Source organism: Ziziphus jujuba, chromosome 12, assembly GCF_031755915.1.
Source record: "Ziziphus jujuba cultivar Dongzao chromosome 12, ASM3175591v1".
NCBI classification, from domain to species: domain Eukaryota; kingdom Viridiplantae; phylum Streptophyta; class Magnoliopsida; order Rosales; family Rhamnaceae; genus Ziziphus; species Ziziphus jujuba.
This window is the reverse complement of record NC_083390.1, coordinates 23458734-23473580: the sequence shown is the minus strand read 5'-3', so window position 1 is coordinate 23473580 and position 14847 is coordinate 23458734. Positions and strand designations below refer to the sequence as shown.

Below are 14847 nucleotides of genomic sequence, written 5' to 3'. Positions count from 1 at the left end.
AGAGAGGATTTGGGATGTTGGACGCAAGCCCTAATCCACTTCAGGAATTTGTACTTAAAATAGAATGATCATCTCTTAATACAATTAAAATCAATTCCATACAAATATATATATATATATATAATTAAAATCAATATCTACCTTTGAGATGCTTCTTGTTATATGCTTTTTGTTAAAAAATAAAAATAAAAATAAAAAAAAAATAAAAAAAAAAAAAAAAAGGAAAAGAAAACCTCAACTTCATTAAGAGCCATCAGCATTACATAAATAGATAAAATAGAATGTAATAATTATAATAAGAGGGTAGTTGGGTAGCCGGGGAGAAGGTGACATGAATAAATGAGGTCAATTGATAAAAGGATCCATTCCTTTTTCTAAAAATTTAAGACATTTTTTGACAAATCGCTCTAATTATTTGATGAGGACCTTCTAATGGGTGAAGACTACTTTATTTTAAAAAAAAAAAAGACTACTTTATTTTAAAAGGTTTAATGAAAATGCATAAAGACTCAAAATCCACATATAATATTTATAAATAATCTCTAATTCAATTTTATAATATATTAAATAAAGTTACATTGTTGATTTCTTCCACGAACAAGAAAGTTGTTTTTGAGCACTAATTGAAATATAAGATAATAATTTGTGTCTCTCTCGCTGTAATAAAAAATAATTAATCTAATTTGCATACATATGTGCGACGAAAATAATTTATTTACATTCTTATTAGGCAACCAAATCTTCTACGTCATCTTGTAGACAAGCGAATTAAAACATAAGGGTTTTTTATTTTTTTTAATTACAATTTGGGGATTAAAACACAAGGCTGAAGCTCAATGTTAATGTTATTGTAATATATATATTAGATACTAATATGAGATAGATAATGATTTACCAAAAGAAAATTATGAGATGGATAATATCAAAAATAAAAAAATAAAAAAATAAATTTGAATTCAAAATTATTGTAAAAAAAAATAAATAGTGTGGATTCTTAAGAAAGTCAAGCACTACACACACACACAACAATGTTTTAAGCCCTAATTTTATTAGGCATATTTCATTTACATCATTTTAATTTTGTCAATATTTTATTTAAATTCTATATTTTTAAAAATTTATTATTGATTTTTTTATAATTTTATAAATTTATCAGAAGAAGCTAATTTATTAATTTTTATTGATTAATTTTAATAATTAAGGATGAAAAAAAGTTAAAATTCAATATTTTATAATTAAATAACATTATAAAATTTAGAAAATTAAAAAGAAGTAAATGAAAATGCAGATATAAATGAAATAATGATGAACTAAAGAGGAGAAAATTGAATTTTTCCAATTTTATTTTCTCATTTTTAATAATCATTATTAAAGGTGGCTGTAAATCGATTTAGATCGACCGAACCAAATAAATTTTGTTCGTTTAATTTTATGTTATCTTTTGATTGGTTCAATTTTGTTTTTTAAAAATATTTATCTAGATTAAATCAAATTGAATAGATTGTATGTATAATATAATTTTTTATTTTTTATTATAATTAATTATATTTATAAAAATTTTAATTATTTAGTTTAAAATATATTAATATTAAATTCAAATTATACAAAATAATAAAAAAATGAAAAATATAGAATTAAACCAAAAATCAAAGTCTCAAACCAACCAAATCAACTATAAATCAATAGAAGGTTATTTTGGTTTGTTTGGCTTCTCCTACCGGTCGTTTCATTTGTTTTGATTTGAGGGAAAAAAAAAAAAAAAAAAACAAAACAATTGATCAACTCAAACTGACATTTATCCCTGATCATGATTTTATCTATCTATCTATATAGATATATATATATATATATATATATATTTGGATATAGAATTTCTTTAAAAGTTGTATCTATCTGTCGTTAAATGAAATTAACAAAATATACGTGTGTGTGTGTGTGTGTGTATATATTTTGGTTATGACCTTATTACATTGTATCGAAGTTGAGTTCAAAAAATTACCCCAAAAAAAAAAAAAATTTGAGTTCAAATAAATAATAATAATAATAATAAAACGTTGCATTCTAGTTTTCTTGTAAAATAATTCAAAGCAGAGCTCGAATCACGCGCACTGCACGTGCAAAGCAATATTTACATGAAAGATAAAAATCCAGAAAAAGAAAATACCTGACATTTATACTGTTGCCTTCACTGCGGCCTCTGTTCCTCTCTCCACGCTTTTGCTAGGGTTCTCTCTCCGTTTCTTCTGGGTATTTCAATTCCAAAAAAAACGTTGTCGTTTTCGAACCCCGACGTCCTCTTGTCCCTCATTCCTACTACTTCGCCGATATGAAGCTCACTGTGAAGACTCTCAAAGGCAGCCACTTCGAAATTAGGGTTCAGCCTAACGACACCGTTCGTAGCTTCCTCTTTCTCTCTCTCTCTCTCTCTCTCTCTCTTTTTTTTTTGTATTTAATTTTTTGGAAAAGTTTCGTTTTTCCCGTAATAATTCTGTTTGGCTGGCTGGAAAAATAAAGAAAGGAAAGAAAAGCTTAAAGAAGATTGATTAGTTTGCGATTTTCTTCCACATTTCTAAAGGTTCCCCTTTACTCTTTTTTTTTTTTTTTTTTAAAAATAAAATTTGTGTCATTTCTATTAGATAAGGGGAGGTTATCAAATTTTTCTAAATTAGAGAATGGGAAATTAACAATTTTTTATTTTATTTTATTTTGTTTTTTGAAGCGAAGAACAGTTCAATGTCAAATGGCTAAGTCGATTTGTTCTTCTGCTTGTCCTTTGTTATTGGGAAGAAGCAATGGCAATTTCATTTGGTTTTAGCTTCTATATTTATTGTTTGGGTTGCTTGATTTAATTATTGCTTTATTGAGTCTATGAAGGTAGACTTTATATGATTGTTTTTTTTGTTCTTTTTTTGTTATAACATAATGAGCATCACTTGGTTTTGATCATCATAAAAAGTTTCTAAGTAGAGCTGCTGCTTTAGTGTGTTGGAGACTATCTAATACTATCTTATAGTTGTCTGGATATTGGGTAGAAGCTTATAATATCCCTATAGTTTTTGGTGAACGTGGTATGCTGTTATAGGTGATCTTTTGTTGGTTAAGTGAACAATGTTGATTTTGTAAGTGGTGTTATACAGAAGTTTGATGCAATTGAGTTGTTTGAATATGCAAGATTATGGCTGTTAAGAAGAACATTGAAGATGTTCAAGGAAAAGACAATTATCCTTGTGGACAGCAGTTATTGATTCACAATGGGAAGGTCTTGAAAGATGAAACCACGCTGGCTGAAAACAAGGTTACCGAAGATGGGTTTCTTGTTGTGATGCTTAGCAAGGTATTGTTAACCCACCCATTCACTATTAATTGTAAAAACTTGTCATTTTTTGTTATGTAACTTTTATAAAAACAGTACGTCTACGGCTTTGGCAACTATTTGATGGATGCTTCTAGCTAAATTTTATATCTGATTAAGAAGTGCTGTAACTTACTTGTAGGAAAAACACCATGTTATATTAATTATTATGCCATTCTTCGTATTCCTTGTTATTAGATTACTGATCACTTTTAATCACTTCCTTTAATTGTAGCGCTTAATTACTATTCACTATAGTTTTATTATTATAGCATATTTTCTGTTAATAGAAAGATTCACATCGAGTAGCCTTGTACTAATAATTAAGTTACTTCTTTTTATTGTGCATACCAGCCACATCTAATCATATTCTGACTATTTCTTTTTAAATTTTAATTATATACCTACCAGTTTCTACATTCTTTACAGAATACTTTGGAGTAATTCTTGAGAAAATTTACCGACAATTGCATTTTTTTCCCCATGATGAGATGATTTGTCTATGCAATTATGTAATTAAATCTCGAAGAAAACAACTTAACTGTGAACATTAACCATATTTTTATAATTTTTTTTAGAAATCCTCACTTTTTCTGTGGACTGTATTTCATAAGCCCTTTCCTAAAATCATTATTCTTCACTTTTGTTTGAAAATTTTCTTACTTCCTTTTGCAATTTTTACAGAGTAAAACAGTAGGCTCAGCAGGGACCTCGTCCGCGCAGGTACTGTTCTTACATATCCCCTAGCATCATCTTCTACTTCCTATGCTATATGTGTATTAACTATATTGTACCTATATTTGACAGCCTGCTCCTACAAATACACCTACAACGCCACCCACTTCAAATTCTACTGCTGCACCTGAGACGCGTGTTGAAGCACCGTGAGTTTACTTGAAAACCACCCTTTCAATTCTGTTTTTCTTTTTCTTTTTTCCAATTTGTATCTGGTCTTTGGATTAGCTAATATTAGATCTGAGATATGTATTATTGTGCAGGCCTCCACAGAGCACCACAGCTGCTTCAAACACTACTGAGTATGTTTCTGTATTTATAATGATTTTACATCGCAATTTGTTGTGAATGATTTGGTGATGAAACTTGTTTTTGTCGAGATAGTTAAGAGTTGAACCATCTTTAATTGGACCCCCTCTGCTTTTATTCTTTTCCTTTTACTCTTCTGCCTCCGCTTCTTATCTCTCCACTTGCTTTTGTCTTCCCTTCTACCTTGCCTTTACTCACCCTTTCTTTAATCTTCCTCCCTCTGTCTTCTGCTACATGTATTTTTTAGTTATTATTATTATTATTTTTTAAATAATTAGTTACTAGGCGTATCATAATATGCGAAAAAGAGCTTTCGATGACTGTAAGGATTTAATGACAGTAAGTTTGAAAAGAGCTTTGGATGGGGGAAGGGCTTGGAGACAGGTTGGAATCAAGCTTAAACAGGAAATTTGGATTACATCAATTACTATTTCCTCAGATGAATTGACCATGATGAACCACGTAATGGAACTCTTGAATGTGATATGTCACTGCTCTAATCTGAATTTTGCAAATAATCCTTACAGATGTTTATTTGTTACAGATCTTTACACATTTTTATTTATTAGTTTTGTGTGGCAAGAAAATGAAATTTTGTTATAGTGATGTTAACATCTGATATTTCTCCTCTTCCACTGGTTTATTCTAATTAGAAAATACATAATTTGGATTCTGCCTTATGTTGTTTAAGTGTTGCAATGATTGAAATGGTATTATATTTTTGTTTCAGCGTACAAACAGATACATATGGTCAAGCTGCTTCCAATTTAGTTGCTGGGAATAATCTTGAGCAGACAATCCAGCAAATAATGGATATGGGTGGTGGAAATTGGGACAGAGATACAGTTACACGAGCACTCCGAGCAGCTTATAACAACCCAGAACGAGCAGTGGATTACTTGTACTCTGTATGTCTAAAGTAACAAAGCTTCTACTATTATGTTTGTCTGGCTTAGGTATTGATGTTTTATCTCCCAGGGTATTCCTGAAGCAGCAGAAGTTGCAGTGCCGGTGGCTCGTTTCCCTGAAGGTCAGGCAGCTGAAACAGGTGTAAACACTGCTGTTCCTACCTCTGGAGCACCTAACTCAGCACCCTTGAATATGTTTCCTCAGGTATAACTGAACTTTGGATTCACCTCTCATTAACTTGTACGTATATGTAACTGAGGTCAGGATATTCCAGGAAACACTTGCAGGTGCTGGAGCTGGTGCTGGTGCTGGTGGACTTGGATCTCTTGATTTCCTCAGGACCAATCCACAGGTGGAGTTTCTGCTATAATATTTTTCTGTTCCTTCAAGACGCTTATAAAATAGTTGGAGCAAGAAAGAGATTGTGCTTGAATAATTCATGTACCGACCAATGAATGATGTTTGGTCTAATATTTTACATTTCAGTTTCAAGCACTACGAGCAATGGTGCAAGCCAATCCCCAGATTTTACAGGTCTGAATTCTTTTGTTCTCTTGCACTTGAATTCTGATGGTTTTCTCTAGTTTCTTAGTTTCTGATGCTGTGTTTGTTACAGCCCATGCTTCAAGAGCTTGGAAAGCAAAACCCTAATCTTTTAAGATTAATTCAGGAACACCATACAGAGTTCCTTCAGTTAATAAATGAACCTGTCGAGGGTTCTGAAGGGTGAGCAGACAACTTTTATTTACTTCTGTTCTTTTTTTAAACAAACGGTGAATCGTGTGGTGGTTATTTATTTTATCAATGGAAATCCTAGAAGTCATTATCGTATTTCAATTGCATTATCTTACGTGTGGCTGCTTAATCTGGATATAAGAGATTTGTTGGCTTGAATCCTAGTTTTCAGAAAACTGTGGAGAACAACATCAATCATGTAATTCATTTGGCCATCATTAGCACTTAATGAGTTTATTTCCAAAACTGCATATATCTGTCCATGTTCATGTGCTGCTTGTTCATTCTGTTGTCAATTAAACGAAAGGGAATGCCCCCTCACAAACATCAAATGCTCTTATTTTTATTTTTCTTTCTATATAGACTTTTGAATCATATATATTCTCTTCCAGTGACATATTTGATCAACCTGAGCAAGATATGCCTCATGCCATCAATGTCACCCCAGCAGAACAGGAAGCCATTGAACGAGTATGAGTATCTGTTCTCTCTCTCTCTCTTTTGCATTCATTTTTCTAATTACTTTGGTATATATTCCTTTGTATAGCTTGAGGCAATGGGATTTGATAGAGCCTTGGTGATTGAAGCCTTTTTGGCATGTGATCGCAACGAAGAACTGGCGGCGAACTATCTATTGGAGAACGCTGGAGATTTTGAGGATTGAATGATGATTTTTACCTCCCACTGGATTCATAGTTTTTTTATTTTTGGATCCGTTTTTCTCTTTTCCGTTTCTTTACTAGGATAGTGTTTTGAATAGAGTATGTATTCTAATAATGATATTATGAAAATTAATTTTGCTAAGATGAAACTTCTTAGTCTGTTTCGAGAATTTTTTTCCTAGCTAAGCTTTGTTTGTTTTGTGGATAATTAAAGTTGTTATAGTGAAAGATTAACTTGTTGATGGTTGGCTCAGGCACTGAAACAGATTGGATATCTAGAATCCAATCTTGACAACGGGGAAAGTTTGTTAGTATTGTTACGTTTTCTGTCTTCTGTTTTTATGTTTCTTTTTATTTTTCTTGTAAACATTTTAAATTATTAAATCAATTCATTCTGACATAATTTTATTTATTTATTTATTTATTATTATTTTTTTGTGATTGGTTTCAAAAGAGAATTTGTGACTCACACCCCTTTGATAACGGTTACAGATCAATACTCTGAGTAGCTAATTATTGGAACCCCCAGAAAAAACAAAAAAAAAAAATGGTTTAGTTATCTTTTAACAAAACATAATCTTATATTATAAACAGTATAATACTATTTTAGTCAACAAATGCAGAATTTTGATGTAATTTGTTTGATTCAAAATTCAGTGCTATGGCTCGCTCAGAAAAAATTAAAAAAAAAATAAAATTGCAAGCTTAAGTTCATTTTTATAATTCCAGATGTTAATTGTTCAATTTGTGACCAGTGGCTTTCTTTGTTTGTACCTTGAGTTACCCTTTGGATACGTTTATCGTTAACATATTAATAGATACAAGAAGCGTACAAAATATAATGAATTTCAACAATAAAAAATTTATTCTAATTAAGAAAAATGATATATAACTGTTGTATAGGAAAAAATATATATAAGATTGGAACACCATCAAGAGCAGTGGAAAAAAATAAACCAATTTAAAGTAAGTTATCAAAACTAATTTGTAAGTTCTCACACACACACACACACATATATATATATATATGTATGTATATTCCTTCATGTAGAAGTTCGGTATAAGTTAAATATTCATACTCTGCTTGTAAAAGAATTTTAATAAAAATGGCTATATTTATATATTAAACATAAATACTTTAATCTGTCTTCATTTAAAATGCAATATAAATTAGTTTGAGTTAAAGGATTTTTTTTCTATTCATATACTTCATTGGTTTATTGGCTTTATATGGCGACCAGAAGTCACATTTCATGGAAGTAATGAATTTTTAATAAAAAAACTTGTTTGGCTGATTGTGGACGTACAAACTAACGAACCGCCCTGGTTAACTCAAATTTTTTTTTTAATATATAAATAATTGATAGAAATCCTTAATTAACTTTTAAAAATTAAAAAAAAAAAAACTGAATCATAAAGAGAATCGAACAAAATTAAATAAATAAATAGAAAAGAAGGAAAAATTCATTTGCTCCTTGAGGTTTGAAAAAATATTATTTATCCCTCAAAGTTTTGATAATTATCATTTACAATCTTAGAAGTTGAATTTTGATAAAATTTTAATTTAGGAGAAAATCCATTTTATTACTATGTGTCAAAATAAATATCACATTATTATTCTTATATTTACTTTATAATATTATACATTAAAAATGATCATTTGATACAAATTTCATTTATATGATGATAAATAATGTGATTAAAAAATGCTTACAATTTTTAACATATTTTATTATATAAAAATAACATAAAATAAAGTTTTGATATTTATTTTGAAATATAAATAAGGGGTAAAATAAAGAATTCATGAACGCATATACTCAAAAATCAACCCAAAGGCTTAAATGACGATTTTTTCAAATTTTAAAAATATAAGTGATAATTTTTCAAACCTTAAAGATGTCAATAAATTTTTATAAAACTTTGAAAGTATGTAAAAAAAATTTCTTTAGGAAAGAAACAAAAACAGTGCCAAATTATCTTCAATAAAGAGCTGAAAAACAGTGTCTTTTACCTTTTTTTAATGTGGAATGTTTTGGGACGTGAGTTCTTAATTTCATAAAATATTGATGGCTAAACAAACCAAAATTTTTTTTTTAAACCCATTTCAATAGCATAAAATAAAGTTCTAGAGTGATCACCAAGAGTAATGAAAGAGATATTAGAAAGAGAATGTAGTAGAGTAGTGGTGTAGAGAGAGAGAGAGAGAGAGAGAGAAGAAGTGATAGATGATACATATTGTTGACAAATACAGGTTTTTATACATTTATGCATTACTTTTTTGAATCCACATATCCACGCATGTCATCTTTTTCATCTATGCATAATAAATTGTGCAATTTGTTTTGTTTTGTTTTTTTCAAAATTGACATTCGAAAGTAAATGAAACAAATTATATAGATGATGATCTTCTATCTCTATTTTTAAGCCAAAGAGGAGGCTGGAGGTGAAAGAAGACCTCAGGAGAAGACGAAGGAGAAAAAGAATTAGGAGCAAGACTCTTAAAATGCCATGTATTCACTTGTAATAATGTACATAGGAGTACACTTTTATTTTTTCTCTAAATTAATTATTCCAAGCACAACCAGATACTTGAATCAAATGACATTTTTATTTCAGCTATAATATATTGCAAGCTGATTGTTGTTTTAATTAATCACTAATTATTAAATGACTAAAATGTTTTCAAAATTTTGAGCGTTGGAGTTGTGAGAAGAAATATTATGCAACCACAACAACCCTTTGCCATCCTTCACATGGTGATATCAAGTTTAACAGAATTTATAGGGAAAATATATAGTTTTAAAGTGTGAAAGTATGAGATTTGCTATTTGTAACTAATGATAACGATCACAAGTGAAACTATTGCTGATATAAAAATTGCAAGTTGGATCCATTCGATTATAAATTAATTTTCTATTTTAAAAATCTAATCTAGAAAAATTAATTTTAATACATGACTATTTAAATTGCTAAATGACAATAGGAATTATACCAGTAATGATTATATATGTTATATAAATAACTAAGCATATGTATATTTGACCGGCAAAAAAATTAATGATGATAAAGTACTGTTGTCGCTGTTATGCTTTTGCTAATTGCACCTCGTTATTTTAGTTTTTGCAATTTGCTTTCTGTTTACAATTCCTTAAAACACAAACTCAAAGCAATTGACAAGGTTGGCAAGTGATGTAGCTCTCACATCCCTTGAGGTCGTGAATTCGAGTCTCTAGATTAGAATTGAATTGACCATAAATAACTTTACATAACTTCATACTTTCTTGTGATTCGTGCTACAAATCACAAACAAATGATGATTGCATAAAGACTGCTCAATAGTTTTTGGTTTTGTTTCCTCACAGAACGTTCACATTCCTATGATTTGTTTCGTTACACAAGTCAGGAATCAATCCATGATCTTTTAGACGAATCATATAGTTATTGGCGATGATTTTCAATATTGTGCATAGAAGTTGAATCCATTCTCCAGCATTTTACTCAAAACTGTCAACTTGTTTTTAATTATAGTTCACTAAGTAAATTAAAGCTGCTTATCTCCCTCATATTTTCACAAAATTATATATGATCTTCTCTACAAGGTAAAAACAGCCAACAGGATGAAAATTTTGAAGTATTTACCCATCTATAGAACCACGATATTACTGTAGAAATAAAATTAATTTTGACATAATAATCCATCCATAAAACCACAATATTACTGTAGAAAGAAAATTAATGTGTAGCGCCTTATACATAATTTTCTCAAGCCTTGCATATAATCTTCTCAAGACAATTTAGCAATATTATAAGAGTCGACACACGTTTCTATTTACAAAGGAGTTTCAGTACGTATAAGCACACGAATAGCATAAAACAAGTCTCACCCATTATCAACTGGAGATTTTTAAATTCTTTTTATTAGTTGGCGGTGGTGCTAAGGCAGGGCTTAGAATTCCCTGTCTGGAAACAGAGTAGGTGCGACCAAAGACCAGATGTACAGAGCTGCTGTTGCCCACCCAGTCACAATCCTCACCCACACCGATGGCCATCCCACATCGACCAGCTTCCCACTCTCCCCAGCAGAGGTTGTCCACCCAGTCAGAAGCATTGCTGAGTACATACTCGCCAGAGAGAAAATAATGTGGAAGAACGAATATGAATACGATACTGGCTTAGACTTTTCTTTTTCTTCATGCTCTTCTGCTTTGCTGTCCAATGGAAGCAGAGGCTTTCCAGCACCTTCACCACAGACACCGGAAAAATATTAGTTCATTGAATTGCATTATCATATCAAGTGTTTTTAAACACTAACATAATAACATTATCCTCCCATGAAAATTTATCAAGGAAACAACAATCATGACCAAAATTCATAATTGCTGTTGTTTAAGGAAATGAAAAACACATTTCTTAGTGGGTACTTGAAACATTTTTCTGAAACTAACCTGCTCGAGGTGAACTTGGTGGCGAGAGTAGAGTTGTAGAAGATCCAGCACGGACAGCAGAATAGACAACGGATAGAACAGTGGTTAGCAAACCTAAGGTTAACGTTGCTGTTGAAACAGCTTTGGAATGCCTGTGAAGACCATTGCACTCATACTCCCTGGGCTCACTGGCTAGTGCACTGTAGCATAGGTATGTACAATAGAAAGATATAACTGAAGCTGGCAAAATGCTTCCACCTATCTGTTTGCATCACAAAGATAATGGAGTCAAGAAAAATCATTGTGAACCTTGTACTAGGAATTATCCAAGTAAGCGCATAAGCTATTAAACAGCTGACAAAACAATAAGATGCCAAGTATATAACAAGACTAAGCAGTTACCACAACAAAAATTCAGAGACAGAGAGTAACATAATACATGACATACAAGTTATATTTTCAATTTTAACTGAAAATAATAATAATATTAATAAAGAAAAACTGATGATGGCTACAACTGCAAGGAGAATCAGATTAGCGCCACCAGCCACAATAACATAACCATATTGTGCCCCAAAACTGCAAGGGACCAGAATAAAGACCTTTATGTGGTCATCAGAAGGAATGCAGTAACATTTTGTCCAAGCAATTAGCTTGAACTGTAAAGCAATTGTCTTCTAGATCCAAACATCACTAAAGTGAAAGAAACGAACATCCATAGAATAGTAATCTCAAACCTAAGAATCGTGCAAATTAAAAGAATAATCCATACAGACATCATAGATGTGGGTACATAATCCAAGATCAGTTCACTTTTTTTCTCTTCTTTCTGATTGACAGATTAAATTTCTACACACATGGGAAGATTATGCACAGCTTTTTTTTTATTTTATTTATTTTAAAAGATACAAGAATCTGTAAAACTTACAGCAGGGTGCAGTGCAACTATAGCAAAGACGAAAACGAAAATGAGAGTCATGACAATAAAGAACATGTTGATCCCACAGTCATGTCCAGATGGTGTGAACCAGTGGAAAAGAAGTCCAGAGAAGGCAAGCGTTGCCACGTAACAAACAAGTGAAACAACAAACAGAGCCACATACCTAAATAGAAAATGAAGATAGGTTAAAATCTGGTTGAAGAACTAAAACATAAATTGAGAAGAAAACTAAACTTTGTAAACAGCAATTCAGAAGAGCTACAATAAAATAACCGAAGTTTAACTTACCAGAACTGCTCATCATATCCAACCCATTTGTCATTCCATCCGTGAACAAAGTCTAACAAGAGGACAACTTGAACAAGAAGAAAAAATCCCGATCCAAACTTTGAAATTGTCTCTGCAAACATAAAGTTGGGGGCTATCAGCTTTGGAACACCTAAATTAGTGGTAGTTCTTCTAATGTAAGAAATTCTCATTCAGTCTACATGCAGTCACCTCTCCCCACAAAACCACAGTTGATATCATTTTACAAAACCAAAAAATGTCTACAGAACTCAAAGATTTCGACTATATGCATGCTTATAAATTATCAATACTAGCATATGAAGCTCAAGGTAGAAAATCATGGAACCAAACAAATCATCACCTGATGTGAAAAAATAAATAACAACAATAAAAATTTAAATAAATAAATCTTACCATAGAAACTGATAATCTCATTAGGCAAGAAAAACATAAAGATAACCAGAAGGCACCAGCAAATAATTTTCATCATCCATCCACCATGGTGTATGCCATCACGAGGGTCCCTCTGATTTTTCACTCCAATCATCATAATTGACAAAATAGTGAAGAATAGAAAATTCCCCAAGCTAACCCGCAGCACCGCATCCGTTTCGAACCACTCTCTATTAGGTGTCTGATGAAAATGATTAATCCCTGCAACAAACAAATACCAAAATCAGTTCAATATCAAACAAAAACAATGACACATATCCAAGACTAAACTGCTAAGAAAGTTCATGAAAAACTAATTAAAATGTCGGCAATATCACTGCTTTCACCATCTAGAACTGAACTCTAAACTAAAATTTCCAGTCATAAACAATCTCAAATAAAAAGATACATTGCTTCAGAAACCCAATTGAAACATAAAAACATAGAATCATAAAAACACACACACACACACACACACAGAGACAGATATATATATATATATATATATATATATATATATATATGTGTGTGTGTGTGTGCATGGAAACTGAGAAAGAAGGTTGAAACTTACAAGGGATCTTTTCCATGAGAGGAGCAGCGACCTCACGCAGAATCCAGGAGACGATCAGAGACAACGCAAAGAGACCGCAATAAGCAATCCTTGCCGATCGCCGGCTAATTCCCGAAACCACAGTACGGCATGCATCGCAAGCGCAAGCAGCGCAGCACGACGCCAGGCAAGAAGCTGCCCACATCTTCTTCTTCTTCTTTCTTCTTCTTTAATCGCAAATCGAAATTCTGATCAAATTCTATATTTGAAAAAAAAAAAAAAATTTATCACAATTGAAACGGAATAAACAAAAAACAATAAATTGTTAATTCGAAAACCCTAATAAAAGATTCAATATTTAGAGAATTTACAAAGAAGAATATTAGCTAAAACAAAAACCCTAATCGAGATTTTGGATACCTGGTTAGGGCGAATATGTTGGAGGAGAGTTGAGAGCAAAGGCGTTGATTCCAATTTCCAAATGCCAGTCTCTAGACTTTGCTTTTCCTATCCGCCTTCTTTTTCTGACTTTTTCCCCCACTTTATCGGTTCCTGACTCGGTGAGTCTATTCTGGTCGAGTTGTGGGGAATAAACTGAATTTTTTGTCTTTTTCTTTTTTAAAAAAAAATTTAATTTGTTGAAAGGAAAATTAATTTTTTTTTTTTAAAAAATTCTAAAGTTTTGACTCGTTTTTAATTTGTGCACTGAATTTATTTTAACATATTTACACTTTTATGTGTTCTATTATCTTAAAAAAATTGATAGACGACAAATTTGTGCACAAACTATACAACATTCATAGCCATGTTAGATGAGACCTCCTATAAAATTGTGAGCATCTCCAAATAATGCATATGTGGAATTGTGGATTGCTGTTTTTATAACTTGAAATTCAAATATACATAATTTTAATGTTATTTCTTTTTTTCTTTTTTTTTTGGGTGTAATTTAAGATATAATATAAATTTTTTTTGTGTTGAAAAAAAAAAACAAAGTTAAAATAATTCACCCAAAAAAAAAAAAAAAAAAAACAAATTGATCGAGAATAAGGAATCCCACTCGCATAATACTACTAGCCAAAAGAGTTATATTCCCATGGGTTTTTGGTGTTTTGAAGGATGTAAATTGAATGAAAGTTTAAAATTATCCTAAAAAAGTAAAAATCCTTTTTTTTTCCTCCCCGTCTATGATAATAAAAACATCCCCAATATAAATTTGGACTCCATCAATGTGGTACAAAGTTGGAAGAGCATACTATTTGATATCTACTTAATAGATCAGTTGAAAAATTAAATCTCCAAAATATTTTTTGTTAAGTCATACGGCTTACAAAGATCCTAAATACATATATATATATATATATATATATATATATATATATATATATATATATATATATATATATATATATATATATATATATATATATATATTTTCATTTTTTTTTTTTTTTTTGGCCATATCAACATGACAGATCAATTGGCAATCATTTGTTAATGTTAGCAAT

The 14847-nt window shown here is 30.8% G+C and overlaps 2 protein-coding genes across 2 annotated transcripts; one reads left to right on the top strand and one right to left on the bottom strand.

Annotated features, from left to right (window-relative positions):
- Positions 1–2158: 2158 nt before the first annotated feature.
- Positions 2159–7116, top strand: LOC107429596 (ubiquitin receptor RAD23b). Its single transcript, XM_016040306.4, has 12 exons — positions 2159–2392; positions 3173–3334; positions 4037–4075; positions 4160–4236; positions 4351–4389; positions 5127–5304; positions 5375–5509; positions 5580–5657; positions 5792–5839; positions 5922–6031; positions 6433–6511; positions 6588–7116. Exons 1-12 carry the CDS (start codon positions 2327–2329, stop codon positions 6702–6704), a joined length of 1128 nt encoding a protein of 375 aa, XP_015895792.2. The 5' UTR covers positions 2159–2326; the 3' UTR covers positions 6705–7116.
- Positions 7117–10403: 3287 nt separating this feature from the next.
- Positions 10404–13917, bottom strand: LOC107429634 (uncharacterized). Its single transcript, XM_025078382.3, has 7 exons — positions 13760–13917; positions 13361–13598; positions 12772–13011; positions 12358–12469; positions 12058–12232; positions 11151–11391; positions 10404–10944 (listed from the first exon to the last, which is right to left on the bottom strand). The coding sequence occupies exons 2-7, from the start codon at positions 13542–13544 to the stop codon at positions 10652–10654; spliced, it is 1245 nt and encodes a 414-aa protein (XP_024934150.1). The 5' UTR covers positions 13545–13598; positions 13760–13917; the 3' UTR covers positions 10404–10651.
- Between the last annotated feature and the right edge of the window lie 930 nt (positions 13918–14847).

Coding starts and splice junctions, on each gene's coding strand:
- LOC107429596 (XM_016040306.4), top strand. CDS start 2,327: ATGAAGCTCACTGTGAAGACTCTCAAAGGCAGCCACTTCGAAATTAGG. Junction 5,305..5,374: donor CAGTGGATTACTTGTACTCT/GTATGTCTAAAG, acceptor TTTATCTCCCAG/GGTATTCCTGAAGCAGCAGA. Junction 6,512..6,587: donor AACAGGAAGCCATTGAACGA/GTATGAGTATCT, acceptor TCCTTTGTATAG/CTTGAGGCAATGGGATTTGA.
- LOC107429634 (XM_025078382.3), bottom strand. CDS start 13,544: ATGTGGGCAGCTTCTTGCCTGGCGTCGTGCTGCGCTGCTTGCGCTTGC. Junction 12,233..12,357: donor GGATATGATGAGCAGTTCTG/GTAAGTTAAACT, acceptor TTTTCTATTTAG/GTATGTGGCTCTGTTTGTTG. Junction 10,945..11,150: donor ACCAAGTTCACCTCGAGCAG/GTTAGTTTCAGA, acceptor TCTGTGGTGAAG/GTGCTGGAAAGCCTCTGCTT.